The sequence below is a fragment of the Ornithorhynchus anatinus genome, chromosome 12 (genome assembly GCF_004115215.2).
Source record: "Ornithorhynchus anatinus isolate Pmale09 chromosome 12, mOrnAna1.pri.v4, whole genome shotgun sequence".
Taxonomy (NCBI): Eukaryota; Metazoa; Chordata; class Mammalia; order Monotremata; family Ornithorhynchidae; genus Ornithorhynchus; species Ornithorhynchus anatinus.
Genome location: NC_041739.1, coordinates 57,718,421 through 57,745,844, shown reverse-complemented (window position 1 = coordinate 57,745,844; position 27,424 = coordinate 57,718,421). Strand labels below are relative to the sequence as shown.

At 52.4% G+C, this 27,424-nt stretch overlaps 1 protein-coding gene across 1 annotated transcript in view; it reads right to left on the bottom strand.

Moving 5' to 3' along the window:
- Positions 1-27,424, bottom strand: part of DLC1 (DLC1 Rho GTPase activating protein) — a 139,867-nt gene that overhangs the window by 74,336 nt on the left and 38,107 nt on the right. Inside the window, exons 3-4 of the mRNA XM_029076548.2 lie at positions 20,752-20,934; positions 4,297-4,330 (exon numbers count right to left, since the gene is read on the bottom strand). Of these exons, the coding sequence (XP_028932381.1) occupies positions 4,297-4,330; positions 20,752-20,934 (217 nt within the window). The remainder of the gene's footprint in view (positions 1-4,296; positions 4,331-20,751; positions 20,935-27,424) is intronic.

Sequence of the window (27,424 nt, the reverse complement as noted above, 5' to 3'; positions counted from 1 at the left end):
ACCACAATTATCATTATTATTATTGACTTAGGAAGAGAAAAGAAATTGTGTTAAAGGCCTCATTTAAAACAACAAACACCCCATCCCCCCGCAACAAAATGCCTTTTCATTTTGGAAAATAAGTCTGAGGAAAGTGGGAGTCGTGGAGAAGGAGCAAAAAACATAAAACCCTGCCCCAGCTGGAGGAAAGAAAGATTTTCCAGATGTAGAATTCTTTCTACTGCTCAGCGGCCGTTTGCCGGGCTTTACGGACATTTTCCATCTCGGAAAAGATCCGTCTCCGAGGCCCGTTCCTTATCTCTGGAAGCCCGGGGTCTTCTCCCTGTGAAATCTGGCAGCTGGACTGCCTGCTGGGAAAGACATCCTGGCCCGCACCAGCTCCCAGAAGCGCATCGAGGCGGCGACGGGTGAGGAGCCAGGCCTCAATTTGGACACGATACGTGCTGGGGCTTGGTGCCATTGGAACTGACTGGGAAAAGGGAGCCAGCTGGGAGAGTAGGGGGCTCCACCCTCAGACCGGTTCCCGTCTTTCTCTCCCTTTCCCTCTCAGCCTTTCTTCCTCTCTGTCTTTCCATCTCTCCCTCCTTCTCAATCTCTCTCCTCTTTCTCTCAGCCTTTCTCTCTTCCTTTCTATCTCTTTCTCCTTCTCATTCTTTATCTCGCTCTACTTTCCTCTCTCAGCCTTTATCTCTCCTCCCATCTTTCCCTCCCTCTCAGTTTCTCTCTCTTCCTCTCAGCCTTTCTCTCTTCCTTGCTGTCTTTCTCTCTCTCCCTCCTCAACTTCTCTCTCTCTCTCTTTTCCTCTGTCAGTCTTTATCTCTCTGTTCCTCTTAGCCTTTCTCTCTTCCTTTCTAACTCGCTCACTCGACTTCTCTCTCTCCCTTTCTCATTCTTTCTCTCTCCTCAGCCTCTCTTCCTCGTTATCTCTCCCTCCTCAACTTCTCTCTCTTCCGCTCTGTCTTTATCTCACTCTTAACCTAAATCTTTCTTTCTCTCTCCTCTCTGTCTCTCTAACTCTCCCTCCCTCTCAACTTCTTTCTCTCAGTCTTTATCTCTCTCTTCCTCCCAGCTTTCCTCTCTTCCTCTCTTTTTGTATCTCCGCCTCCATCTCTCAATTTCTCTCTCTCACCCTCGCTCCCTCCCTCTCTTTAGATACATTCTCTCTTTCTTCTCATCAAAAGGCACCGGGGCGGAGGGGAAATTAAGACCCAAAGACACCGAGTCTGGGCTTTGTTTTGCCTCATGCTTACAAGAAGTCTGGGACCAAAACGATGGAAAACCCTCCATTGTTTCTCCTCACATCTGTCACAAAGAATCGCTTGATTTCCTAAATTCCCTCTGAGGATTTGTAATATAGAATTTGGAAGGATTCAGGCTCAAAAATCACAACAACTGTCTGGCGCTGGCTTTTTAGGGCTAGAATTGTCATTAATTATTATTATTTTTAAAATATTCCCACTGACCACATAGCCTCTGGGCAGATCACATAACCCCAGAAAAAAGCTGTGGAAGGAACCTAGCCTCTCTCTTCTCTCGTCCAGCTGGAAATCCCAGCCACCAGGCACCAGATCAGGTCACGACTCCCAAAACATCTGGCCCTCAAAGTCTGAAGGGTTCAGGCTGTCCCTGTTCCCTGCCCGTTATCAAGTATCAATCAATCGGTGGTATCTGTCGAGCACTTATTGCGTGTAGACCACTTGGCAGAGATCAATCGAGTCAGTAGACGCCATCCTTGCCCTCAAGGAGCTTCCAGTCTACTGTGCAGAGAGCGCTGTACCGAGCGTTAGGGAGAGTTCGAAAGAGTCAGCCGACACGATCCCTGCTTTCAAGGAGCTTCCAGTCTACTGTGCCGGGCGCCGTACTGAGCGTTTGGGAGAGTCCGCCAGAGTCAGCAGACACGATCCCTGCTTTCAAGGAGCTTCCGCTACAAGACCCAGACAACGGCAGCACCAGTCCCAGAGAAGGCCAAATGGACCCAAGGAGCCTCAGGGTCATCGGGAAGTCACGGGCTCACATCTGGGTGCCTCAAGCGTGGATCGAGAGGGGAGGGGACAGGGTCGGAGCTGCGACTGGAGGAAAGAGAGTCCGAATCCCGACCTCCAGCGTCTGCCAGGATATCTTCCCAACGACGGCGGCTGTTTCGTTAGATTTTTCCCGGGGAAAAGGCGCTACAGCTGGCTTTCGACACCAATTCTCTGTAGTGCGTAGGCGGGCTCGGGGCTGGTGTTAGCAAGAGATCTCTGCCCGGGAGCCCTCCCCCAACTCCCTCCCGCCCCCGGATCTCTCTTCCTGGGAGAGTCCGAGCGCAGTCCGGCCCGGGGACAGGGGGATGAACTTGGGCCCTGGCCGAGATTCCCTCAGGAAGAGCCAAATATTTATATTTTGTGTGGAGCTTCCTGCCTGTGTTAAGGAATGCGGGAGTCGGTCCCAGGGGGTCAACGGAGAGATTCTGGACTGGAAGGGGGTGGTAGATCCCGGCTAATGCTGTAGTGTACTCTCCCCAGCTCTTAGTACAGTGCTCTGCACATAGTAAGCACTCAAGAAATACCAGTGATTGATTAGCGGAGCACCGGTAATTGTTTGAAGCAGGACCACCTCTCTAACAGTAGCAAAATCAAAAATAAAAAGCAGCATGGCCTAGTGGATAGAGCAGAGGCCTGGGTGTCAGAAGGATTTAGGTTCTATTCCTGGCTCCACCACCTGTGTGCCTCAGTTCCCTCATCTGTATGGAGATTAAGACTGTAAGCGCCATGTGGGAGGTGGGCTGTGACCAACCTGATTAGCTTGCCTCTACTCCGGTGCTTAGTACAGTGTCTGACCCATAGTAAGCATTTGAAAAATTCCGCAAAAAAAAGACTTCTCTCGCTAGTGGCGAGAGTGCCTGTGTTTCCCAGCACACACTGACTGACTGTGAAGGACACTTGTGGAAAATCGTGGTGTCAGGGAGAAGTCTCTCAGCTGTGTTGGGTGTGAGAAGGTGAGTGGTCCTATTCCCTCGATCCTATGAATAATCCGGCCGGCATTTAGGATCGGGGCCGGGGGGGAGGGTTTGGCTTGGGGGGGGGGGCCTCCCTGATGTCACCGGATCCCTGCTGTGACCGCCTCAGGTCGCCCGCCAACCGGGCGACCACTTCTGAGCACCTCACGCACAGGGCTTCCTGCCACCAACCTGAGTCTTTGAAGAGGAGGGAGGGAAGAGCCTGTCCCCCATTCGATGCCAAGGAGACCTGTGTTTCCCGAAGGAGGCTCGTTCTGTGCTCCTCCAGTGGCGTGTGGGGATGTTGCCTTGTTTCTGGAACTCCTTTGGGTAATCAGCTTATCGCATAGGGAATCCTGGGAATTACGGAGAACTTCTCCCAAACCAGGCCAGCAGAACAGCTGCGAACCCCATCCCGGTGTTCTGCTCGTCTGCCCACGGAGATGAAGTAGCCTCTCGGGGGACACCGGCTTCGACACTTCGAAGGGAGGGCGGCCGCCCCGACCCTCTGCGAGCTAGGCCACATCCGTCTCTTGCCCTAGGGCTCCTCTGCCCACCGTTTCCCCTCTGCCCGCGAGATCCGCCTTGAAAATAGCGGCTCAGAGACCGGCCGAGCCCCTGAGGGGATTGGGCGTCCGCCAACTCCCCTGGCCCGGGAAGAGTCTGGAAGCCTTTCTCCTCCTCAGCCCCATCTGTCAGAGCGAGAAGGGAAGCGAGCCCGGGATCGGAGAACCTCACATTCTGTTACCCGCCAAACGACTCCCCTCACAAGCGGCCCCCACGGCCAGCTGCATCTCCCCTCGAAGGCAGGACCGGGAGGTCCATTGAGCAGGCGTGCTCGAGGCAGGGCGGTGGAAACTGGACCCTGGGAAGCCGACGTTTCTGCTCAATACGACACGGTGCCTCCTCCGAAGCGATCGAGCGGGAGTTTCACCACTGTCCACCGGCTTCTCCGCCGGCTACCACAGCTCACCCTTAGGATGCCCCCAAGAATCCCTCTCCCTCATTCCTTATGAACTGCCGGGCCCCCACCGGGCTTCCAAGGGACAGTGAACAGTTTACTAGGGTGGTGAGGCCGCTGGCCGGGCTTTACGGATACAAGACCTTTGACCTCGCATTAGATCGAACCTTCTGTTCAAGCAAACGGACGGTGATATTCACCTCGATGGGCCAGGCCCGTGTCCCCCACCACTTTCCCGAAATCCAGGTCAACGACACGTTTTAGGAAGCTCAAAACACAGGGAATCCATCCAAAAAAACCAGAGGGAACGGACACAAAGGAGGGAGAAACAGACAACAATGTCCAAATCAGTACTCACCAGACTTCTCCTTCTCTGAAACCGCCGTCGAGGCCTGAAAAGAAGCAAAACGATGGCGTCGTGAGAAAGCGAGGCAACCCAAAACAGCAAATACAATTCTTATAAGAGGAGCGGTACGTGGCCTAGTGGAAAGAACCCACCCCTACCCCCTGGCCCCCACGGGGATACCGTTGATCTCCCTTCTGCCCACCTGGCCTCGGAGGCCTCAAGAAACAGTCCCAGCCTAACTTCCACCCGCGGCTGTCTGTCTGCCAGCCAAACGCAGTACTAATCATAATAACTGGGGTGTCTGGTAAGCGCTTACTCGGTGCCAAGCACTGTTCTAAGCACTGGGGTAGAAAATGATAATAATAATAATGCTGATGATGATTAATGTGGCTGTCTTATTATGGGCCAACCAGGGTTCTAAGCGCTGAGGTAGATAATAATAGTAATAATTGTGGTATTTGTTAAGCACTTTCTATGTGCCAAGCACTGCTCTAGGCACTGGGGTAGATAAAAATAATAATGGCTGTGGTATTCGTTAAGTTACTATGTGCCAAGCACTGTTCTAAGTACTGGAGGAGATAATAATAATAATGGTTGTGGTATCAGTTAAGTGTTTACTATGTGCCAAACACTGTCCTAAGCCCTGGGTAGATAATAATGATAATAGTAATACTAATTATAGCTTGGTATTTGTTAAGCACTTACTACGGGCCAGTCACTGATTTAAGTACTGGGGTAGAGATGAGATATTTGAGTTGGGCACAGTCCTTCTGCTGAGGGCCTTAATCCCTTTTTACAAATGAGGGAACGGAGGCCCAGAGAAGTGAAGAGACTTGCCCTAGGTCACAGAGCAGTCAAGGGGCGGACCTAGGATTAGAACCCATGTCCTTCTGACTCCCAGGCTCACGTTCCATCCACTACGCCACGTGCTGATTAGATACAAGCTAAAATCAGGTCGGACACAGTCCCCGTCCCACAGAGGGCTCGAAGTCTTAATCCCCATTTTATAGGTGAAGGAACCGGGGCCCAGAGAAGTGAAGTGTCTGGCCCAAGTTCCCACAGGAGACAAGTGGAGGAGCCGGAATTAGAACCCAGGTCCTCCGTCTCCCAGGCCCGTGCTCCATCCACCACGCCAGTGCCCTTAGGGGTCTCCGTTGGAAATGAAACGCCGGAGGTCAGTGGACAGAGAGTGAGGCCGGTGACGTTTCAGGATGTTTGCTGTTTTCTAAAAGCGGCTGTCGCCACACAGGAATGAGGAAGGGAAGGAAGGCCGGTCGGCCGACCTCCCCCTCCCCCTCTTCCCTCCTCTCCAGCCCCCAGCCGCACCCCCAAATGACAGGGCTGCCCTGGGACCGGAGCAGGAGCTGCTGACCGCTGCTTCCCTGGTCATCCATCTTCTGTGCTCTATGGCCCCGCCTGATACTCTCTACTACTACTCCTATTAATAATTATGGTACTTAAGCACTTACAATGTGCCCAGCACTGTCCTTGGCACAGTCCCTGTCCCCCAGGGGGCTCACACTCTTAATCTCCATTTTACAGATGAGAAAACTGAGGGGCAGAGAAATGAAATGACTTACCCAAGGTCCCACGGGAGGCACGTGGCAGAGTCGGGTTTAAAACCCAGGTCCTTCTGACCTCTAGGCCTGGGCTCCATTCTCTACTAACGTGTCCACGTCCTGGCCCTGGGGAGACGCTTCAGTGAGGGGAAATGTCTGGACCGGGGAGACTGGAGATCTGGGCTCCGGTCCCGGCCCTGCCCCTGGTATGCTGGATGACTTCGGGCCAATCACTCACCCTCTCTGGGCCTCACGTTCCTCATCTTTGAAATGGGGACAAGATCCCCGCTTTGCCTCCCTCTGAAACGCTGAGCCCCCTGTGGAACAGGCAGTGTCTCTGACTTGATTTCCCTGCATGGGTTCTTTGCTGTGTCACCATGGGCAAGTCACTTAACTTCTCTGTGCCTTGGTTTCCTCATCTGTAAAATGAGGATTAGGACTGTGAGCACCATGAGGGACACATGGACTTTGTCCAACCCGTTTAGCTTGTATCTACCCCAGCGCTAAGTAAAATGCCTGGCTCAGAGTAAGTGCTTAACAAACACCATGATTATTATCATCATTATTATCTAAGCCAGTGTTTAGCACAGTGCTTGACATGTATTAAGCACTTCATTAAAACTGCAATTATTATTCGATTAAGAGCATATGGGGTCCGAGCTTCCAGACGGTGTGTTAAGAATGAGCCCAAGTCTCCCTGGAGTTGCCCTTTCAGCCAACCAAACCGATGTGCTCGTTCCCACTCCGGTGTTTAGTACAGTGAACGGCGCACAGTAAGAGTTTAACAGATATCACAATTATTATTATTATTATCTACGAACAAAGGCGGCCTGTCCATGTTGGTCCCCTTGAGAGAAATATTGCAGAAACCAGGCTTCAAGTTTGTCCTTCCATCTTAAAGCTATAATTCCGATCATCATTAACACAGAGTACTCATCACTTACTGCGAGCAGAGCATTGTACCGGACAACTACAGTGTGCAGAGTGCTGTACTGGGCTCCAACTGTGTGCAAAGCACTGTCTTAGGTGTCTACCGCATGCAGAGAGTTGTTCTTGGGGACCACTGTGAGCAGACTGCTGGACCAGATGGATTCCTAGTTTGTGCAGAGTGTTGTACTGGGCACCTATTTGGTTCAGAGCTCTGTCACTGGGCGTCTATTGTGTGAGGAATGCTGTACTGGGCACCTACTATGTTCCAAGCTCTGCTACTGGGCACCTGCCACGTGCAGAGTGATGTTTTGGGGGGCTTATCGTGTGCAGAACACAGTGCTAATTATTATTCATCCCTCCTCCCAGCCCCACAACGCTTATGCCCATTTCTGTCATTTATTTCTATGCTTGTCTGTCTCCCCCTCTAGACTAGAGGTTCGTTGTGGGCAGGGAAAATCTGATATATTATTCTATTGTACTCTCCCAAGCACTTAGTACGGTACCTGGAACCAAATAAATGCTCAACAAATACCATAAAAGAAAGTGCTAAGCACGGTGCTCTGCACCCACTAAGCGCTTAATAAATACCATCATTTGATATTGATGGATTACTGAGATCGGAAGACCCAATCAACTTCTTGGGGGAATTCAACAGAAGCAGAAGGCCCCATTCCCCGCTCTCAAGGGGTTTACATTTTTCCCAATTTCTTTACCGGGTTCATGGAGGGAATGTAGGAGCAGACATGATTTTTGTCCCCAGAGGCCCAGGCTCTGACTAGCCAGCTTTGACATGCTCCCCGCTGAAATAGCTGTACAATTCTGGTTTTCTTTAAGGTAAAGTTCACTCCCTGTTACAACACACGCTTTGGCTTGAATCAACAAGCTGCCTCTGGGGGCTGAATTTCAACTCAGAGCTCTGTCTCCGTCAGCCACTCTCTCTTGGACGGCATCTGGGCCTGTCAGTCAGTCAGTCAATTGTACTTATCGAGCTCTTACTGTTTGCAGAGCACTGTATTAAGCACTCGGGAGAGTATAATGCAACGATAAACAGACATTCCCTGTCCAAAATGACAGACACGAACAGAAATAAATAAATGGCGGATGTGGACAGAAGCGCTGTGGGGCTGGGACCGGGGAGGAATAAAGGCAGCGAGTCAGGGTGACGCAGGAGGGAGTGGGAGAAGAGGAAAGGAGGGCTTAGTCGGCGGGAGGCTGCTTGGAGGAGTTGTGTTTTCAATAAAGCTTTGAAGAAAAACATGGAATGTTTCATGGTGGTGGAAGAAGTTGTGTAGGAACGAGAGATGAAGAGGGAAGGCAGGTGAAGGGGCTTGTTTAAAAATTCATTCATTCAACAGTATTTACTGAGTACTTACTATGTGCAGAGCACTGTACAATTTGGCAACGGTTAGAGACAATCCCTGCCCAATGACGGGCTCACAGTCTAAACGGGGGAGACAGCAAAACAGAACAGAACAAAAAAACCCCATCAAAAATCACACTGTTTCCTATTTCTAAGGTTGTGAAAAAAAATGCAGGACTCCTTAAGCGCTTACTATGTGCCAGTCGCTGTTCTAAGAGCTAGGCTAGATACAAGTCTATCAGGTTGGACACAGTCCCTGTCCCACGTGGGCTCACAGTCTTAATCCCCATTTTATGGATAAGGTAACTGAGGCCCAGAGAAATGAAGTGACTTGCCCAGGGTCACGTGGCAGACAAGTGGCAGAGTCTGGATTAGAACAGCCACTTGTCGGCTGTGTGACTGTGGGCAAGTCACTTAACTTCTCCGTGCCTCAGTTCCCTCATCTGTAAAATGGGGATTAAGACTGTGAGCCCCACGTGGGACAACCTGATTCCCCTATGTCTACCCCAGCGCTTAGAACAGTGCTCGGCACATAGTAAGCGCTTAACAAATACCAACATTAACCCAGGTCCTTCTGATTCCACGGTCTGTGCTCTATCCGTTAAGCCACGTTCCTTCGCGAGAAAACGCACATACCTAACAATTATTAGGAGAAATAATAATAATAATGGTGGTATTTGTTAAGTGCTTACGGAGATGAGAGACTGTTGATGCTGGCAGAGTGCGGTGACCCATAGAGATCCATTATTGATATTTACTGAGCACTTACTGTGCACAGAAAACTGTACTAAACGCTTGGGAGAGTCTAACAGAGTTAGTAGGCACGAGCCCCGTCCTTGAGGAGCTTACAGTCCGTTGTTTGCGGAGCGCTGTATTGAGCATTTGGGAGAGGATGATAGGGCTAATACGCACGAACGACCCCTGCCTCAGAGAAGCTCACATTCCACTGGGTGTGACGCACCATACTGAAAATTAGGTTGGACACAGTCCTTGTTCCACAAGGAATTCACAGCCTAAAGGAGGTGGGAGACCAGGGAGCTGATTCCTGTTGTACAACTGAGGAAACTGACTCTCAGAGAAGTACAGTGACTCAACAAGGTCACGCAGACCCCAAGAGGCGGAGCCTGGATTAGAACCCAGGTCCCCTGACTCGGAGGCTGGTGCTCTTTCCGTCAGGCCCAGCTGCTTTCCTCTGTCGCTCTCTCCGCCGGCAGACGGCCGATCCTCCGGCCGAGGCGCTGGTGCTGTCGTTGCCCGGCCCGGTCCGCCCGGCCGCCAGGGGAAGTCCGGGGGTGTTCTCGTCCTCCAGACGGTGGAAATCCAGTGCACGGGGGTCCGGATGTGGACACTGGCTGACCGGTAATTTATTTATTCGTATTAATGTCCGTTTCCCCTTCTAGACTGTAAGGTCGCCGTGGGCAGGGAATCTACCCGTTATAATGTTCTATTGTCCTCTCCTAAGGATCTAGTCCAGTGCTCCGCGCACAGTAAGTGCTCAATAAATACGATTGATTGACTGAGACGGCCCCGCCGGACCGGGACCCCTGCCCAGACCCCTGATGACCTGAAGAGATCGAGGTCGGGGCAGCTGAGCCCCTGGGGCCAGGCCTTCCTCAACTCTTCCCGCTTCTGCCACGGTCTCTGCTGCTTCATCCCTCCACTCCCAGGGCTGCCGGGATTGGGAAATTCAGATCGGAGGGACGGGGAGGTCTGAGGTGGCTGCCTGGGGTGAGAGTCTACGTTTGCTGAACTTTTCCTCTTCGTTGGCTCCTTGGACAAGGAGGCCTGTGTGGTCAGCGTGGTCCTCTAGGGTGTGGAAGGGGGAGGGAGAGAGAGAGAGAGAGAGGAAGGAAGAAGACGAGAGAGAGGGAGTGTGTGTGTTCTTGTGTGTAGGTAAACAACATGACTTAGTGGATAGACCACAGGGCCGGGAGTCAGAAGGACCTGGTTTCTGATGCCAGCTCCGCCACCTGTCTCCCGTAGATCTTGTCGAGGTCACTTCACTTCTCTGGGCCTCAGTTCCCTCATCTGTAAAATGGGGCTAAGAATGGGAGCCCCATGTGGGTCAGGGACTGTGTCCAACCTAACTCGTATCTACCCTAGAGTTTAGGAAAAGGGCTCGGCACATAGTAAGCGCTCAACAAGTACCGTCGCTATTATGAATTATTGGAGGCGGCCGGCTCGCGCCGCCGAAACCAGGTTGCTCCATTTCTCAGGATTGCGACACCGGGTACGCGATCCAGGCCAAGGCCGCTTGGCGTCAGATGCGCCACCCGAGCGATCAGGCAGATTGTCACGTGGGCGAGTGCCCCGTGGCAGGGAGTCTCATGGCTGAGCACCCCCTGGTTGTGCTGGGCTCCGGCGGAACCGGGCACGAAGGTGAGCAGTCCCGACTCCCAGACGTGCCCCTCCATCCCCGGCTCAGCCAGCTCTGGCCGACCTGACAGTTTCACTCCAGCCATCTCTATCTTGTCCAACCCGATTAGCTTGTATTCATTCATTCATTCAATAGTATTCATTGAGCGCTTACTATGTGCAGAGCACTGTACTAAGCGCTTGGAATGGACAAATCGGTAACAGATAGAGACAGTCCCCGCCCTCTGACGGGTTTACAGTCTAATCGGGGGAGACGGACAGACAAGAACAATAGCAATCAATAGAATCGAGGGGACGAACATCTCATTAAAACAATAGCAGATAAATAGAATCGAGGCCATGTACATCTCATTAACAAAATAAATGAGGTAATGAAAATATATACAGTTGAGTGGATGAGGACAGTGCGGAGGGGATGGGAAGGGAGGGGGGAGGACCAGAGGGAAAGGGGGAAGAGAGGGTTTAGCTGCAGAGAGGTGGGGGGGTAGAGGGAGCAGAGGGAAAAGGGGAGCTCGGTCTGGGAAGGCCTCTTGGAGGAGGTGAGCTTTAAGTAGGGTTTTGAAGAGGGGAAGAGAATGGGTTTGGCGGAGGTGAGGAGGGAGGGCGTTCCGGGACCGCGGGAGGACGCGGCCCAGGGTCGACGGCGGGATAGGCCAGAACGGGGGACGGTGAGGAGGTGGGCGGCAGAGGAGCGGAGCGTGGGGGCTGGGCAGTGGGAAGAGATGAGGGAGGAGAGGTAGGAGGGGGCAAGGTGATGGACAGCCTTGAAGCCCACCCCGGTGCTTAGAACAGCGCCTGGCACATAGCAAGTGCTTAAAAAGTACTGTGATTATTATCGACTACCTCACCTCCAACCTCTAGCCTACATCCTGCCTCTCGCCTTGAAAGCCCTCCTCATATCTGACTACCCTCCACGTCAAAGCCATATTGAAGGCCCATCTCCTCCAAGAGGCCTTCCCTGACTGCGCCCTCCTTTCCACTTCTCCCACTCCCTTCTGCGTCACCCTGATTTGCTCCTTTTATTCATTCCCCCTCCCAGTCCCACACCACTTATGTCCCTATCTGTAATTATTTATTTCTATTTATGTCTGTCTCTCCCTCTAGACTGTAAACTCACTGTGGGCAGGGAGTGTGTCTGTTTATTGTTACATTGTATTCTCCCAAGCACTTAGTACAGCGCTCTGCACACAGTAAGCATTTAATAAATCCGACTGAATGAATGAACTCACTCGCCAGGGGAGGGTCAAGGGTCATGATGGAGGGGAATGCCTGGCGGTTAGGACGCTTTGGCCCTGAGAGATTCAGAACCCGTACCCTCCATGGCCAGTTCCAAGCAGGGAGGAACCCAGGCAGTTTAACTGTACTAAGCGCTTGGGAGAGTACGACAGAACAATAAACGGACACACTCCCTGCCCACAACGAGCTTACGGTCTAGGAGTCGGTCGGGGGGAGGGGGCGAGGCGCGGGAGTACGAGGGAAAACGACACATTTGCACTTCAGGGTAACCGAGACCTCGAAGCCAAGCAACCTGGACGTTTGAATACATGTTTGGGACGGATTGGGTGGGACCCCGGGGTCCGGGTTTCTGCCAATGAAAGGTCCACAACGCCTTCATTGTAACCCCCCGGCAGCGGAAGCGAGAGGGGAGACTGTTTCTTTTTGGCCTCTCCAGACGCGCGTCATTTCCCGGATCGGATTTACGAGCGTGGAACGGCCTGAAGTGGAGAGATCGGAATGTGTGGCGGGTCTCCCTCGGCCGTGGGGTTTTCGTTAAAAAAATATCACTCATCTACTCATGGAAAACCGGACCGCCCCGCCCCACTCAGAAAACAACAACCCAAGTTACGCGGACTTTCCCAACTGAGGGGTCCGCTTGGGGTCCTGAGGACACTGATCCCGCCAACCCGCCTCTTCTTGGCTCCTGTCCGCTCCGTGGGGAGCGGGGATGAATGAGCCGATCTGGGACTGAAGCAGCGTGGCCTCATGGCTACAGCGAGAACCTAAGAGTCAGAAGGATAAGGGTTCCAATGCCGGCTTCGCCACTTGTCTGCTATGTGAACTTGGGCAGGTCACTTCACTTCTCTGTTCCTCGGTTCCCTCATCTGCAAAATGGGGATTGAGACTGTGAGCCCCATATGGGACGGGGACTGTGTCCAACCTGATATGCCGTACCAACCAGCGTTTAGTACAATGGCTTGGTACATAGTAAGCACTTCACAAATACCAACATTATAATTCCCTACCTCAACCTCTTAAACGGAGAACTCCGTGTGGGACAGGGACTGTGTCCAATCTGACGATCACGTATCAACTTCAGCATTTCCTGTCTACTTTTCTTACCTTATTAACGCAACTGCCATTTCTGCTCTTCCGCACCAATCACCTACGGGCTCATGACTCCCCATAACAATTTTATATATCTCTATACTCTTTTTCTCTCTCATCTATAATTTATCATGGTGCCCATCTCCTCTGCTAGACTGTAAGTTTCTCAAAGGCAGGAATTGTGTCTACTAATTACGTTGTTCTTTCCCAGGCACTTGACAATAATAATAATAACAGCAATAATTGCAGTATGTGCCAAGCACTGAACAAAGCGCTGGGGTAGACATGGGTTACTCAGGTTAGACACAGCCCCTATTCCACATGGGATACACAGTCAAATAGGAGGACGAAAAGAGATTTTATTCTCCTTTTTACAGGTAAGGAAACCGAGGCCCAGAGAAGTAAAGTGACTTGTCCAAGGTCACACAGCAGGCCAGTGACTGAGCCGGCATTAAAACTCCTAGTTTGGTACTCTTTCCACCAGAGACGGTATTCTGCAACACGGTCTAGTGGAAAGAGCAGGGGCCTGGGAGACAGAGGACCTGGGTTCTAATCCTGCTTCCACCACGTGTCTGCTGCGGGACCTTGGGCAACTCAGTTCACTTCACTGCACCTCAGTTCCCTCATCTGCAGAGCAGGGATTCAATACCTGATCTTCCCCCTCCTTAGGCTGCGAGCCCCCTGGGGGACCTGATTATCTTATATCGACTGCACCACTTATTACAGTTCCTGGCACCTAGTAAGTGCTTAACGAGTGCCATTATAAGTAAAATAAATAAATAAATGAATACTACAGATTGATTGTTCTATTTAAAGTTCACTCCAGGCTATTTCAGGACACGGTCAAGGGGTCTGGGAGAGTTAAAGACTGAAGTGCGGCGGTGGTTGGGCGGAGGAGGATTTGCCGGGGAGAGGGTCACAGTACAGTGGACGGGGAGAGGGGTCGCACGGTGAGAAACGGAGATGACCCGCCAAAAATCCCAAGAGAGAAGCCGAACGAGTCTCCTCAGCCGTGACGGAAGGGAGTTGGACATTCGGAGAGTCCACGAGTCACCGCTGTGCTGAGAGGTCTACTTGTGCGCCGCGGCTCCGTACACAAAAAGCGGCCTTGTTCTCACACTCGCGCTAGCTTCCGTCGCATTCCAAGAAAATGTCCACATAAATTCTTCCACGCTGACACCGCCGCTCATCTGATCTCTCCGGCGGTCCAAACTCTCCTGCCACCGAGCCATTCCCATCCATCATTTCTGTTCGTTATTCATTCCGTGCTCGTGTTGGCCTTTTGGTGGGGGGATGTGGGTAATCTGTTGGAGAAGCGGCATGGCCTAGTGGATAGAGCGAGGGGCTGGGAGTCGGAAGGATCTGCTTTCTAATCCAGGCTCTGTCCCTTGTCTGCTGGGTGACCTTGGGCAAGTCACTTAACGTTTCTGTGCCTCAGTTTCCTTATCTGTAAAATGGAGATTGAGGCTCTGAGCCCCATGTGGGGCAGGGACTGTTTCCAACTTGATTAACCTGGATCTACCCCAGAACTTAATAATAATAATAATAATAATAATAATAAGTATGGTATCTGTTAAGCACTTTCTATGTGCCAGGCACCGTACTAAGCGCTAAGTGCTAAGCTTAGTACGGTGCCTGGCACATAGTAAGCATGTTTCCAACCTGATTAGCCTGGATCTACCCCAGAGCTTAATAATAATAATAATAATAATTATGGCATCTGTTAAGCACTTTCTACGTGCCAGGCACCGTACTAAGCGCTAAGTGCTAAGCTTAGTACGGTGCCTGGCACATAGTAAGCATTTAACACGTACCATAAAAAAAAGAAATTAGAAAACCAACGAAGCTCACGTGATGGCTATCGGAAGCCAGAGGAACACCTGAGTCCCCTTCGATTCCACGGGATTCTAGCCAAATCCTTACAGTTTGAGGGAGAGCCTCCTTAGAGTGGAAGCCTGCTGGCTTCTGCTGCTTTTCATTCAGCACATCACCCTCAGCAGGTGTGCCATCAACCCCACCCCCCAAGACGGTAAATTCATTGTGGGCAAGGAATGTGTCTGTTTATTGTACTGTATTCTGCCAAACGCTTAATACAGTGCTCTGCGCACAATAAGCCCTCAGTAAATACGATTGAATGAATGAATGTGATCCTACAACCCCAGGGATTGCCACTGACCACTAACTCACAGACTTGCCGAAAACCAGATGCATCCATCAATCGGGAGCCGAGAGGGCAAGTGAGATGCCTCCGGGAGCCCGTCACCGGGAGAAGAGAGGGCGCTTCTCATTTTCCTCCTCCTCCTCCCTCCTTGTGATGATGATGATGTGGGATGATGAAAGAGACGAAGGGTGAGGTGCCATGATATTTAGAAGAGGTCCGTGGGCCTGGAGAGGCTCCGGGTGAAATCAGGCCGAGATGCTTCGCCTTCCCAAGTCGAGCGGGCTCCGCGGGGGGAGCCCAGACGGGCTTAGAAATCGGGTCTCCGGCAGAGTTCAAACAGGCGACCCGAAGACCGAGGGGAAGCGCCCTCCGCCCTGCCCTTTGTCCCCGACCCCTTGACCCCAAGCCCTCGGGGCCCGGCGGATTTCAAGCCGACTCCATCCTGAATTTCTCCTGCCGGACTCTTCCGAATGCTAAAGGTGCGGTGTCCATTGTGCGGCACGGTGCGGTTAAAAGCCCAGAAGGGGTAGGTGTCACCGATGCTTCGGTCTGTCCGCTGCTCTTTTGGGTGTGAGAGGTGGTGTCCGCTTCCCCTCAGATGGTCCAGAGGCGGGCGGGTCAGGGGGCTGACTCTCCGGGTCTCCGTGCAAGACTGCGGCTGGAGTGAAATGCAAGGCGGGAGGCCCAAGCTTCATCCCGTCCGATACGGCTCTTTTCCGGACCGAAGAGCCACTGCACAGAAGACTCCTTTTTCGGGGCTTCAGCCTCTGGCTTTTTGGCTGGCGCCAGGCGTCCAAACAGTAGCAGTAGCAGCAGCCGGCTGGGGAGGGCATCCAGGGGGAGGACGTGACGGGTGGCAAGGGCCAGCAAACCCTGGTCACACCCTCGAGGGAAGGGCCGACCATCCCCTCGACAGGATTTCCACTGTAAGGCCTCACGTGGCCAGTTCCCCCCTACTCCTGCCCGGAAGCCACTGGGACGCCGGTTATATTGTTATATCGTCTTCTCCCAGGTGCTCAGTACAGTGCTTTGCGCACACTAAGAGTTCAATAAAAACGATTGACTGATTGTTTCCTTCCGGGCCAAAACGTGTGACGGAGAAGAGCTTTCACGTTGGCCCAAGTAGAGCTCCCTCCCATCGCCTGCCCTGCTATATTACAGAGTGGGTCTTTTTTTAAAAAAAAATTGGTATTTAAGTGCTTCTGTACTAAGTGCTGGAGTAAATACAAGCTAATCGGGTCGGACACTGACCCTGTCCCACGTGGGGCTTTCAGTCTTAATCCCCATTTTACAAATGAGGGAATCGAGGCACAGAGAAGTAAAGTGATTTGCCCAAGGTTCCTTAGCAGAGCTGGGATTAGAACTCAGGTCTTCTAGCGCATCCGGAAGATGCAAGATGGAAGATCCGGGGCAGGCGGGCGGAGACCCCGGCACGGTAGCCCGGGCGCTCCACGGTCACCCGACCGGCCGGCCTCCTTCCGTGCCACAGCTGTCCCTCTGCCCTTTCTATTTCCTGAAGAGGCCACGTTCTCATTAACCTTTTGCTATCTCACCAACCTCTGAAGGCAGAGGGTGGCAGGTGAAGAGGGGTCGCTCAAGCCCTAAGCCCCAGGACCTGCTTCGTCCCATGTCCGTGAGCACGTCGGCTTGAGGAGAACGGACAGAAACCTCACTCCAGAATGGACAGTGTTCCGGGGTGAAACAAAGACACGTATGTGGATACGTGTGTGTTCAGGTGTAGAGGTGCGTTACTGCATGCAGACGGGGTCCTGGGGAAAGGATGTGTTTCTAATGACAGAGTAGGCTGACCCTTTTTGTTTGATGTGGCGTTTGTTAAATACTTATTCTGTGCCAGGCACCGTTCTAAGCACTAAGGTAGACACAAGCCAATCAGGCCAGACACAGACCCACAAGGGGCTCGCCGTCTTCATCCCCATTTTACAGATGAGGGAACTGAGGAACGGAGAGGTGAAGTGACTTAGCCAAGGTCCCACAGTAGATAAATGGCAGGGCCGGGACTAGAACCCAGGTCCTCCTGACTCCCGGTCCGTGTTCTACTCACCACTTCTCAAGGGAAGCAAAGGGACAGGCCGGAAATCACCCTCCAATCCCGAACGCAAACCCGTCCTTCAAACCGGGGTGATCTGAACCCCCGAAAAAGGTGATGGAGGCTCGAGATACTGCCGAGGATGAGGTAAGAGGAGTTCAGTGACAATCCCCCTCTAGACTGTAAGCTTAATGTGGGCAGGGAACGTGTCTGCTTATTGTTCTACTGTACACTCCCAAGCGCTTAGTACAGAGCTTTGCGCACAGTAAGCACTCAGTAAATACGATTGAATGAAATCAACTGTGAAATCCCCTTCAGGAACCCACAGCTCAATGGCCCAGAAGGAGCTGAAGAGAAGCAGCGTGGCCCAGGATGGGGTGTGAGCGGCTCCAGACTGACCGTGGGTCCCCGGGCTGGGCGGCCCGGGGTCTGCCCCAACGCCGTCGGCGCCGCTGTCGGATCCGAAGCCCAGTCGCCCAAACCGGCTCCCCTCGCCCTCAGGGCCCCCACAGACAGAGGAAGCGGCCTGGGCCCGACCCATCCCTCTGATATATCCGGGCTCTCCCCCGCTCCCCCCCAAACTTTGCCCAACGGCAACCTCTGCTCACATCTGGAAACCGTTACGCGGTGACATCACCGGGCCGCAGCCTGAGCTAGTCAAAGGTGAAGTGTCTTGTGAGTTGGGAATTAAATTAGGGATGTGGGGAGGACTGGGGGCCTGGGGAGGGGCGGGGGGGGGGAGGCGGAATTCCAGGGCGGCATGGGAACCCCTTCCAAGTCAGGCCTGGTTTCGCGCTCGGGTCCTCTGACTTCTCCCTCTCTCCCCTCCGGCACGGCGGAGGACGCGTGGCTGATCATTAAGTAATCGAGAAAAGCAAAATCAACCAGAGCAGGAGGCGCCGGGGCCAACGGCCGCCTGCAGAGACCTCCCGGGAGATGGTTCAGACGAGAAGACCCCTCCCACCCCACCCCGCTCCCACCCCAGTCTGTGGAGAAGACACAGAGAAGCGGCGCAGCCTAGTGGAAAGAGCAGGCCTGGAAGTCACCGGGACCTGGGTTCTCATCCCGACTCTGACAGACGCTTGCTCTGTGCCCTTGGGCAAGTCACTTAACTTCTCTGGGCCTTGGTTCTCCCGTCCTCACTCCTACTGTGAGCCCTGTGCAAGACAAGGACTGCGTCCCACCTAATTCACTTATATCTCCGCCAACGCTTAGAACGGCGTTCGACACATAGTAAGTGCTTAACGGATATCAGAGCGAAGAGGAGAAAGAGGACACAGAAATGAGGTGACATTAGAAGACCTCTGTCTGGAAACCCTGTCTTCTCCGACTTTCTCATCTCTGAAGACGGCACCGCCATCCTTCCTGTTTCACAAGCCCGTAGCCTCGGCATTATCCTCGACTCCTCTCTCTCATTCGACACGCATTTTCAATCCATCACTAAATCCTGTCAGTCCCGTCTTCACAACATCGCTAAGACCTGTCCTTTCCTTTCCAGCCACATTAGTAATAATAATAATAATAATGATGATGTTGGTATTTGTTAAGGGCTTACTACGTGCAGAGCACTGTTCTAAGCGCTGGGGAATCAGGTTGTCCCACGTGGGGCTCACAGTCGTAATCCCCATTTTACAGATGAGGTAACTGAGGCCCAGAGAAGTGAAGTGACTCGCCCACAGTCACACAGCTGACAAGTGGCGGAGCCGGGAGTCGAACCCATGACCTCTGATAGCAAAGCCCGTGCTCCTTCCACTGAGCCACGCTGCTTCTCCAATCAATCATTCACCCTATCCCACCGGGATTACTGCATCAGCCTCCTCGCTGACCTCCCCGTCTCCTGCCTCTCCCCACTCCAGCCCGTACTTCACTCTGCTGCCTGAATCATTTTTCTACAGAAACGTTCAGGACACGTCATCCAACTCCTCACAAAACTCCAGGGGTTGCCCAGCCACCTCCGCTTCAAACAAAAACTCCACACTGTTGCTTTTAAAGCACTCCGTTAGCTTGTCCCTTCCTACCTCATCTCGCTTCTCTCCAACTACAACTCAGCCCGCAGCGTGGCTCAGTGGAAAGAGCCCGGGCTTCGGAGTCAGAGGTCATGGGTTCGACTCCCGGCTCTGCCACTTGTCAGCTGGGTGACTGTGGGCCAGTCACTTCACTTCTCCGTGCGTCAGTTACCTCATCTGGAAAACGAGGATTAACTGTGAGCCTCACGTGGGACGACCCGATTACCCTGTAGCCCCTAGCGCTTAGAACAGTGCTCTGCACATAGTAAGCGCTCAACAAATACCAACATTATTATTATTAATGCCAAGTTTCTCACCGTGCCTCGATCTCGCCTTCGTCACCGCCGACCCCTCGTCCACATCCCGCCTTTGGCCTGGAATGCCCTCCCTCCTCGTAATACGACAAACAATTAAACTCCCCGACTTTAAAGCCTTATTGAAGGCACGTCTCCTCCAGGAGGCCTTCCTTGACTAAGCACCCCCTTTCCTCTTCTCCGTCTCCCTTTATGTTGCCCTGACTCGCTCCCTCGGAGAAGCAGTGTGGCTTAGTGGAAAGAGCACGGGCTTGGGAGTCAGAGGTCGTGGGTTCTAATCTCAGCTCTGCCACTTATCTGTGTGACCTTGGGCACGTCACTTCACCTCTCAGTGCCTCAGTTACCTTGTCTGGAAAATGGGGATTGAAACTGTGAGCCCCACAGGGGACGGGGATCGTGTCCAACCCGATTTGCTCGTATCCTCCCGAGCGCTTAGTACAGTGCCTCGTACATAGTAGGCGCTTCATAAATACCGCAATTATTATTATCCCTGCTTCCACTCCCACAGCACTTATGCACGTATCTTTCATTTATTTATTTATACTGATGTCTCTCCCCCGCCCCCAACCCCCCACCCCGAGACTTGGGCAGGGAGTGCGTGTGTTTATCGTTGCATCACTCTCCCAAGCACTTAGTACAGTGCTCTGTACACGGAAAGCGCTGAATAAATACGATTGAATGAATGGAATGAATGGAAAGACCCAGGTTGTGAGGGGACACAACAGAAGTTGAACCAATCATGGGACGCGTGGGCAGGGCCAACCTGGAATTGTTTTTCACTGTAATTCCCACTGTCACAGAGACCCCATCTGGGGACTGGGGCTGCTTTCCATCTCCTTATCTTGTCTCTACCCCAGCGTTTAGCATAGTGCTTGGCATAACAACATACGGAGTCAGGGCAAGGGGAAGCCTATTAGCTCTTGGTGGTGACAGGTTTCCAATAAAGACAGGGAAATGCTTTTTTTCCCTCCAGGGCAGTGGGTCAACCATATTCACTTCTTCTCCTCAGGGAGTGACGCAGGCCACAGATGCCGGCTGTTCGCTGTTCGTGAGGTGCTTGGATAGATTCACGGAGGAGCAGTCTATATTAGTCATCGGGAGGAGAGACAGGGATGGAGAGGGGAGATGGTGGTGGAAGGTCCGTGCTGGGTCACTGGGGAGAGTCAGGGACGGAGAGTAAGGGCTTAACAGAGGCCATCATTACCACTTAACTTCTCTGCGCCTCAGTGACCTCATCTGGAAAATGGGGATTAAGACTGGGAGCCCCGTGTCGGACAAAGTGATTACCTTGTATCGACCCCAGAGCTTAGAACAGTGCCTGACACACAGTAAGCACTGAACAAATACCACGATTATTACGACGAGAAACCGAGGCGCGAGAGAGCTCACCGGGGCGTGGCGCCGCGGGCACGTGGGTGTGCCCGATGGTGAGGTGCCAGGGGGCGAGGAGCCGGGCGGCGAGGAGCTGGCGCTGAGGGCGCTCTCGATGTCCTGGTCCAGTTGGTCCAGTTTCATGATGAGGAGGACCATGGAGTCCAGGCGAGAACAGCGGCGGTCTTCCCTGCCCGATTCCTGCGGGACAGAAGACATCGTCACCGTTCCCCTCCTGGGGCGGCCGGGATCGGGAGGCGGGGGGACAATGGGGTCGCGGGGAGGAGGGCCAGCTGGACGGGCGGCCCGGTTTGTGCCATCAATGGGCCCTTCTCAGAGAAAGAACTGACCCACGGCCAGGAATATTAAACACCCGGCTCTGGGAGAAAGAAGCGAGGATGGGAGCCGGGCCGCGGGACGGGGCAGAGATGGGCAGGGCAGGCGGGCTCTGGGCTCGCGCCCTCAGCCTTGCCCGTCTCTCTCCGGAGCCTCCGCCCTCCCCTCCCTCTCCCAGAACGCGGGGGGGTTGGGGGGGGGGGGGGGCGCGTCCCCAGAGAATCCGCCGGAAGCAAAAGTCACGCCGTAGCCTTGCGCCTTGATCCAGGTCACCGTGGCCTAATGGCAGGAGCACGGGCTTGGGAGTCAGAGGATGTGGGTTCCAATCCCCGCTCTGCCACTTGTCTGGTATGTGACCTTAGGTAAGTCACTTCCCTTCTCTGGGCCTCAGTTCCCTCATCTGTAAAATGGGAATTAAGACTGTGAGCCCCGTTTGGGACAGAGACTGCGTCCAACCTGATTAGCTTATATCTACTCCAGCACTTAGAACATAGTAAGCGCTTAACAGATACCATCATCATCATAATTTCATGCTCTTGCCCCCGTTTCTTCTGCCTCCGCTCCGCGTTCCACCCAACTTGTTTGCTTGTATCCGCTCCGGCGCTTAGTACAGTGTCTGGCACATAGTGAGCGCTCAACCAACACCACAATTATGATCATCATTTTTATTACAAGGAAATCAGTTGGGACACGGTCCCCGTCCCACACAGGGTTTACAGTCTTAATCCCCATTTTGCAGATGAGGTAACTGAGGCCCAGAGAAGCGAAGTGACTTGCCAAAGGTCACACGGCAGACAAGTGGCGGAGCCAGGATCAGAAACCAGGTCTTTCTGAGCTCCACTCACCAAGCCACGCCACTCCTCGGTAGTGACTGCTCATCGTGTACTTCCTTCCTCCCTTCGTTAATTTGCATGTGAAGAAAAACCACCAGTGACATCTTAATGAACGGTGACATTTAAAGTTCGAGACCGTACCCTTTAGCTTCTAACAATTATTTCCGACCCGTGCCTCAATTGAGCAATGGCTAATTTTAAATGCAAAAAGCGCATTGAGGAAAAACAAAACCGGGGAGAAAAATGCCATCCCCTCTTTTGGATTTCATGAGTCATGATGTTAGGCGGTGCAAAACAGACCCCCATTTCCATCGTTTCTTTCGGGGACTACGGCTAGATTTTGAATCCATCGATCGACCTATTGATGTACTGAGCGCTTGCGGCCTACTGATTTGCAAGCTGATCTTGTGGAAAGAACCTGGGTCTGGAAGTCCGAAGGTCTGCATTCTAGCCCCTGCTCTGCTCTGTCCCATACGCAACCTTACGCAAGTCACCGGACCTCCCTGGGCTTCCGTTTCCTCAACTATCAAGTGGCGTGAAAACTCTCGCTTCTTCCTTCCTGATGGGGATGACGCGTAGACAAAAATGAGTTGCGTGTCAAAGTGTTTTGTGAAAGAAAACCTATTCTACAGATCCACTTTATTAGATATTACAAATAAATCCCCTCTAGCCACTAACCGCTCTCTGGCGAACCTCTCAAGTCTGTGAGCCCCATGTGAGACAGGGACTACGTCGATCCTGATTATCCTGTATCTCCCCCAGTGCTTAGAACAGTGCCTGGCATCTAGTAAGTGCTTAACAGATATCACAATTATTATTGTTATTATTATTATTATTACTGGACTGGGTTTTGCTGTGTAAGGGAGGGTTGTACTCGGCACTGGAAGAACATACGCAGAAAGAAATCCACGTTCGATCCCTGCCTACAGTCCCTGCCCTTGAGGAGACTGCAGCCTAGCGAGGGACTCTTAGACCTGAGTTGGCGGATCCAGCCCCGTTCTCTCATTCATCCAGTGTATTTATGGAGCGCTTACTACGTGCAGAGCACACTTGGGAGAGGAAAAAACAGCAATAAACAGGCGTATTCCCTACCGACGATGAGCCCGGGTCAGAGCAAGGGAAAAGAGAGCAACGAGAGAGCCGGAATCAGGGCCCGGTCGGAAACAGCAGCGGGAGTGTCCACTTGCTGTGCCGGGGAGGGCCTCTCCCACTGTCACCTCTTCCTCTCCGCGTTCCCCCGGCTCCTGCCTCCCTCTCCCACAGCCCAGGGAGAAGGGCTCCTGGGATGAGGCGCGTCATCCCTGGATAATTTCTGTGCCGGAGCGGGGAGGCCGGGCCCTAGCGGCAACGGCCTCCGCTCTCAGACGCTCAGTCGGAGAAGTGGAAGGACAAGTCTAAATATTTTCAACAACGCCCCCATTCTCCCCGGGTCCTAGGACGGGGCTTACATGCAGCGGAGGGACACAACCTCTCCCTCCGATGAAAAAAATAGAAGCGGCATCGTGCACAGGAAGTGGGGCGAGAAACGCATCCCCGGGCGCTGACCGGAGCAGCAGGGCAGAGTGGAAAGAACCCAGGCCTGGGAGTCAGAAGGACCTGCGTTATAATCCCGGCTCTGCCGCTTGTCAGCTGCGTGTCCGTGGGCAAGTCACTTCACTTCTCTGGGCCTCAGTTACCTCATCCGTAAATGGGGATTGAGACTGTGAGCCCCGCTTGGGACAGAGTCCGCGTCCAACCCGATTTGCTTGTATCCACCCCAGCGCTTAGTACAGTGCCTGGCACACAGTAAGTGCCTAACAAATACCAGAATTATCATCATCAAGTAAGTAGCAGAGCCAGAATTAAAACCCAGGTCCTGTGACTCCCAGGCCCCGGGCTCTTTCCACTAGGCCACGCTGCAGTACCGTGAGAGCAGAGATGGCTATTCAGTCTCCTGAGAATCCTGATGACACTATATGAGGGCTGGGGAAAGCCACAGAGTGTCTCATTCCTTCCAGGATAATTACCGCCTGCATTTCCTCGGAGCAGAAATGGATGCGCCATCCACAGCGGTTCCCGAAGTAGAGGCCCGTGCCTTTCTGGAAGGGGAGATGAATGTTTATGATTTCCACTTATTTATGTGTTCTCCTGGGACTTCAAAGTTTGGAAGGGAAACCCAGAGAAGAGTTCCCAAAATGCCAACGGAACTCAGTGGAAGCTTAAGAGTTTTGTGGGATTTTTTTTTTAAGGTATTGTTTAGGCACTTACTATGTGCCGGACACTGTTCTAAGCTCTGAGGTCGATACAAGCTAATCAGGTCGGACAGTCCCTGTCCCACTTGGGGCTCAGTTTTAGTTCCCATTTTATAGAGAAGGGAACCGAGACACAGAGAAGCAAAGTGACTTGCCCAAAGCCACACAGTGGATGCGTGTTGATGCTGGGATTAGAACCCGGGTCCTTCTGACTCCCAGGCCTAGGGTCTATCCACTGAGCCACACTACTTCTCTGAGCTGGGGTTGATACAAGCTAATCAGGTTGGACACAGTCCCTGTCCCACAAGGGGCTCACGGTCTTAATCCCCATTTTACAGAGGAGGTAACTGGGGTCCAAAGAAGTGAAATGACTTGCCCAGAGCCAGGATTAGGACCCAGGTCCCAGGCCCGTGCTCTCTCCACTAGCCCACCCTGCTTCTCTGAGGGCTGGTTCTGGACATGATGGAAATGTCCTGGACCAAATATCATCTGGAGCCACTTTCAGTGACCCCACGGTGGGTAGAAGCTGGCTCTCCCATCAGGGGCGGCCGGTGACCCTCAGCCTGAAACAGTCCCAAACCGACAGGTTGTCTCGTGTAATTTATTTCTCTATTTCTATTAACGTCTGTCTCTCTGCCTCTAGACTGTAAGCTCTTTGTGAGCAGGGGATGTGTCTTTTTATTGTTCTGTTATACTCTCCCAAGCACTTAGTACAGTGCTTGGCACGCAGTAGGCACTCAGTAAATATGAAAGAATGAATGCACACTGTTCTGCACCCAGTAAGTGCTCAGGAAATATGGCTGAATGAATAACTGTGGCATTTGTTAAACGCTTCCTGTGTGCCAGGCGCCATACTAAGCACTGGGATGGATACAAGCTAATCAGGTTGGACACAGTCCCTGTCTCGCATGGGGCTCCCAGTCACCATCCCCCATTTACAGATGAGGTAACTGAGGCACGGAGAAGTGAAGGGACTTACCCGAAGTCGCACAGCAGACAGGTGGTGGAGCTGGGGTTAGAACCTCGCGGGCCTGTGCTCCATCCACTATGCCACGCTGCTTCTATTATGTGCAGACTACAGTACTAAGCGCTTGGGAGTGTACATTATAACAGAGTTAGTGCACACGTTCCCGGTCTACAGTGAGCTTTCAGGCCAGAGGGGGAAACAGATATTAATAATAAATAATTTAAAGATATGTACATAAATACAAAAGAGAAGCAGCATGAGTCAGAAGGACCTAGGTTCTAATCCCTTTTTCGCTACTCGTCTATGGGAACCTGGGCAAATCACTTCACTTCTCTGTGCCTCAACTCCCTCATCTGTGAAAATGAGGATTAAGACTGTGAACCCTGTGTGGGATAGGGATTGTGTTCGATGTTGATTAGCTTGTATCTACCCCAGCGTTTAGAACAAGTGCCTGGCACATTCTAAGGGCTTAACAAATCACCCATATTTTTAAAAAGTAAAATATTGTGGGGTTGTGGATGGGATGAATATCCAGTATCCAGTGATCACAGACTCCGAGGAGAAGGGCTTCAAAGCCTCGGTCAAGCCAATGGCAGTATTGCCTAGTGGAAACAGCCCAGGCCTGGGAGTCGGAGAACCTGTGTTCTCCTCCAAGCCCAGCTGCCCTGCTGCTGTGTGACCTTGGGCAAGTCGCTTCACTTCTCTGCGCCTCAGTTTCCTCATCTGTAAAATGGGGATTCCATACCCGTGTTCCTTTCTGCTTGGATTATGTAGGACAAGGACCGGTCCGACGTGATTATCCTGTATCTGCTCCAATACTTAGGACAGTGTTTGGCACGTAGTGAACACTTGAATGGCACATTGTCATTCCTGAATTTTTGACCTTTTTCTTAAGGTTTGTGCGGCACGATCCCACCGTTCCCGCGTGATTCACTTCCTCCTTCCTTCCTGAAACTCCCTCCCCTTCAAATCTTCCAGATCCCTGCTCTCCCCCTCCTCAGAGCTCTCCTGAAATCCCATTTCCTCCTGGAGCCCTTCCCGATCTATTGCTCTTCTCCTCAAGTTATATTTCCCTAAGAATCCTCTCGGGAACTCTGCATAAAATGCCAGGATCATTTTTCTCCAAAACGCTCAGTCTACGTCACCCACTCCAGGGGCTGCCCATCCACCTCCATATCCAACAGAAACTCCTTGCCATCGGTTTTGAAACACTCAATCACCTTGTCTCCTCCTACCTCACCTCGCTGCTCTCCTACTCCGACCCGGCCCGCACACGTCGCTCCTCTAATGCCAACCTTCTCCCAGTACCTCCATCCTGTCATTCTCGCTGCTGACCTCTCGTCTACATCCTGCCTCCGGCCCGGAACGCCCTCCCTCTTCATATCCGACGGATAATCACTCTCCCCAACCTTCGAAGCCTTATTGAAGGCCCATCTTCTCCAAGAGGCCTTCCCCGACTAAGCCCTCCTTTCCTCTTCTCCCACTCCCTTCTGTACCATCCCTGTACTTGCTCCCTTTATTCATCACTCCCTCAGCCCTGATGTCCATATCCATAATTTATTTAGGTTAATGTCTGTCTCCCCCTTGAGACTGCAAGCTCAGAGAACGTGTCTGCTAATTCTGCTGTATTGTGCACTCAGATGCTTAGTACAGTGCTCTTCATACAGTAAGTGCTCAATAAATACGACTGATTTATTTATTTAATGAACTACATCCTTGTGTACTCGGAACCAGAAGCAACACTTCTGTACTTATCAAATGACATACCCATCATTTAAGGTCTCTAAATTTCCCTTATAATAATGATAAGTAATAATGACGGTGGTTTTTGTTAAGCGCTTATTATGTGCCAAGCACTGTGCTAAGCCCTGGGGTAGATACAGGATAGTCAGATCTGACACATTCTCTGTCCCTCTTGGGACTCACAGTCCAGGCTGGAGGGAGAAGCAGTGGGGCTTAGGGGTTAGAGCACAGGCCTGGAAGTCAGAAGGACCTGCGTTCTAATCCTGGCTCCATCACTTGTGTGCCTTGTGACCTTGGGCGAATCGCCTCACTTCTCTGTGCCTCAGTTACTTCCTCTGTAAAATGGAGAGAAAGACCAGAAGCCCCACGTGGGTCCAACCTGACTAGCTTGTATCTCCTCAACGTACAGTACAGTGCCCGGTGCAGAGTAAGCACTTAAATACCGACAAAACAACAACAAAAAAAGCGTAGGTATTTTAATCCCCATCTTACGGATGAAGAAACGGAGACTCGGTGACTCGATGGAGGTGAGCACGGAGCCGGAATTAGAACTCAAGTCTTCCGACTCCACGCTTCCTTCT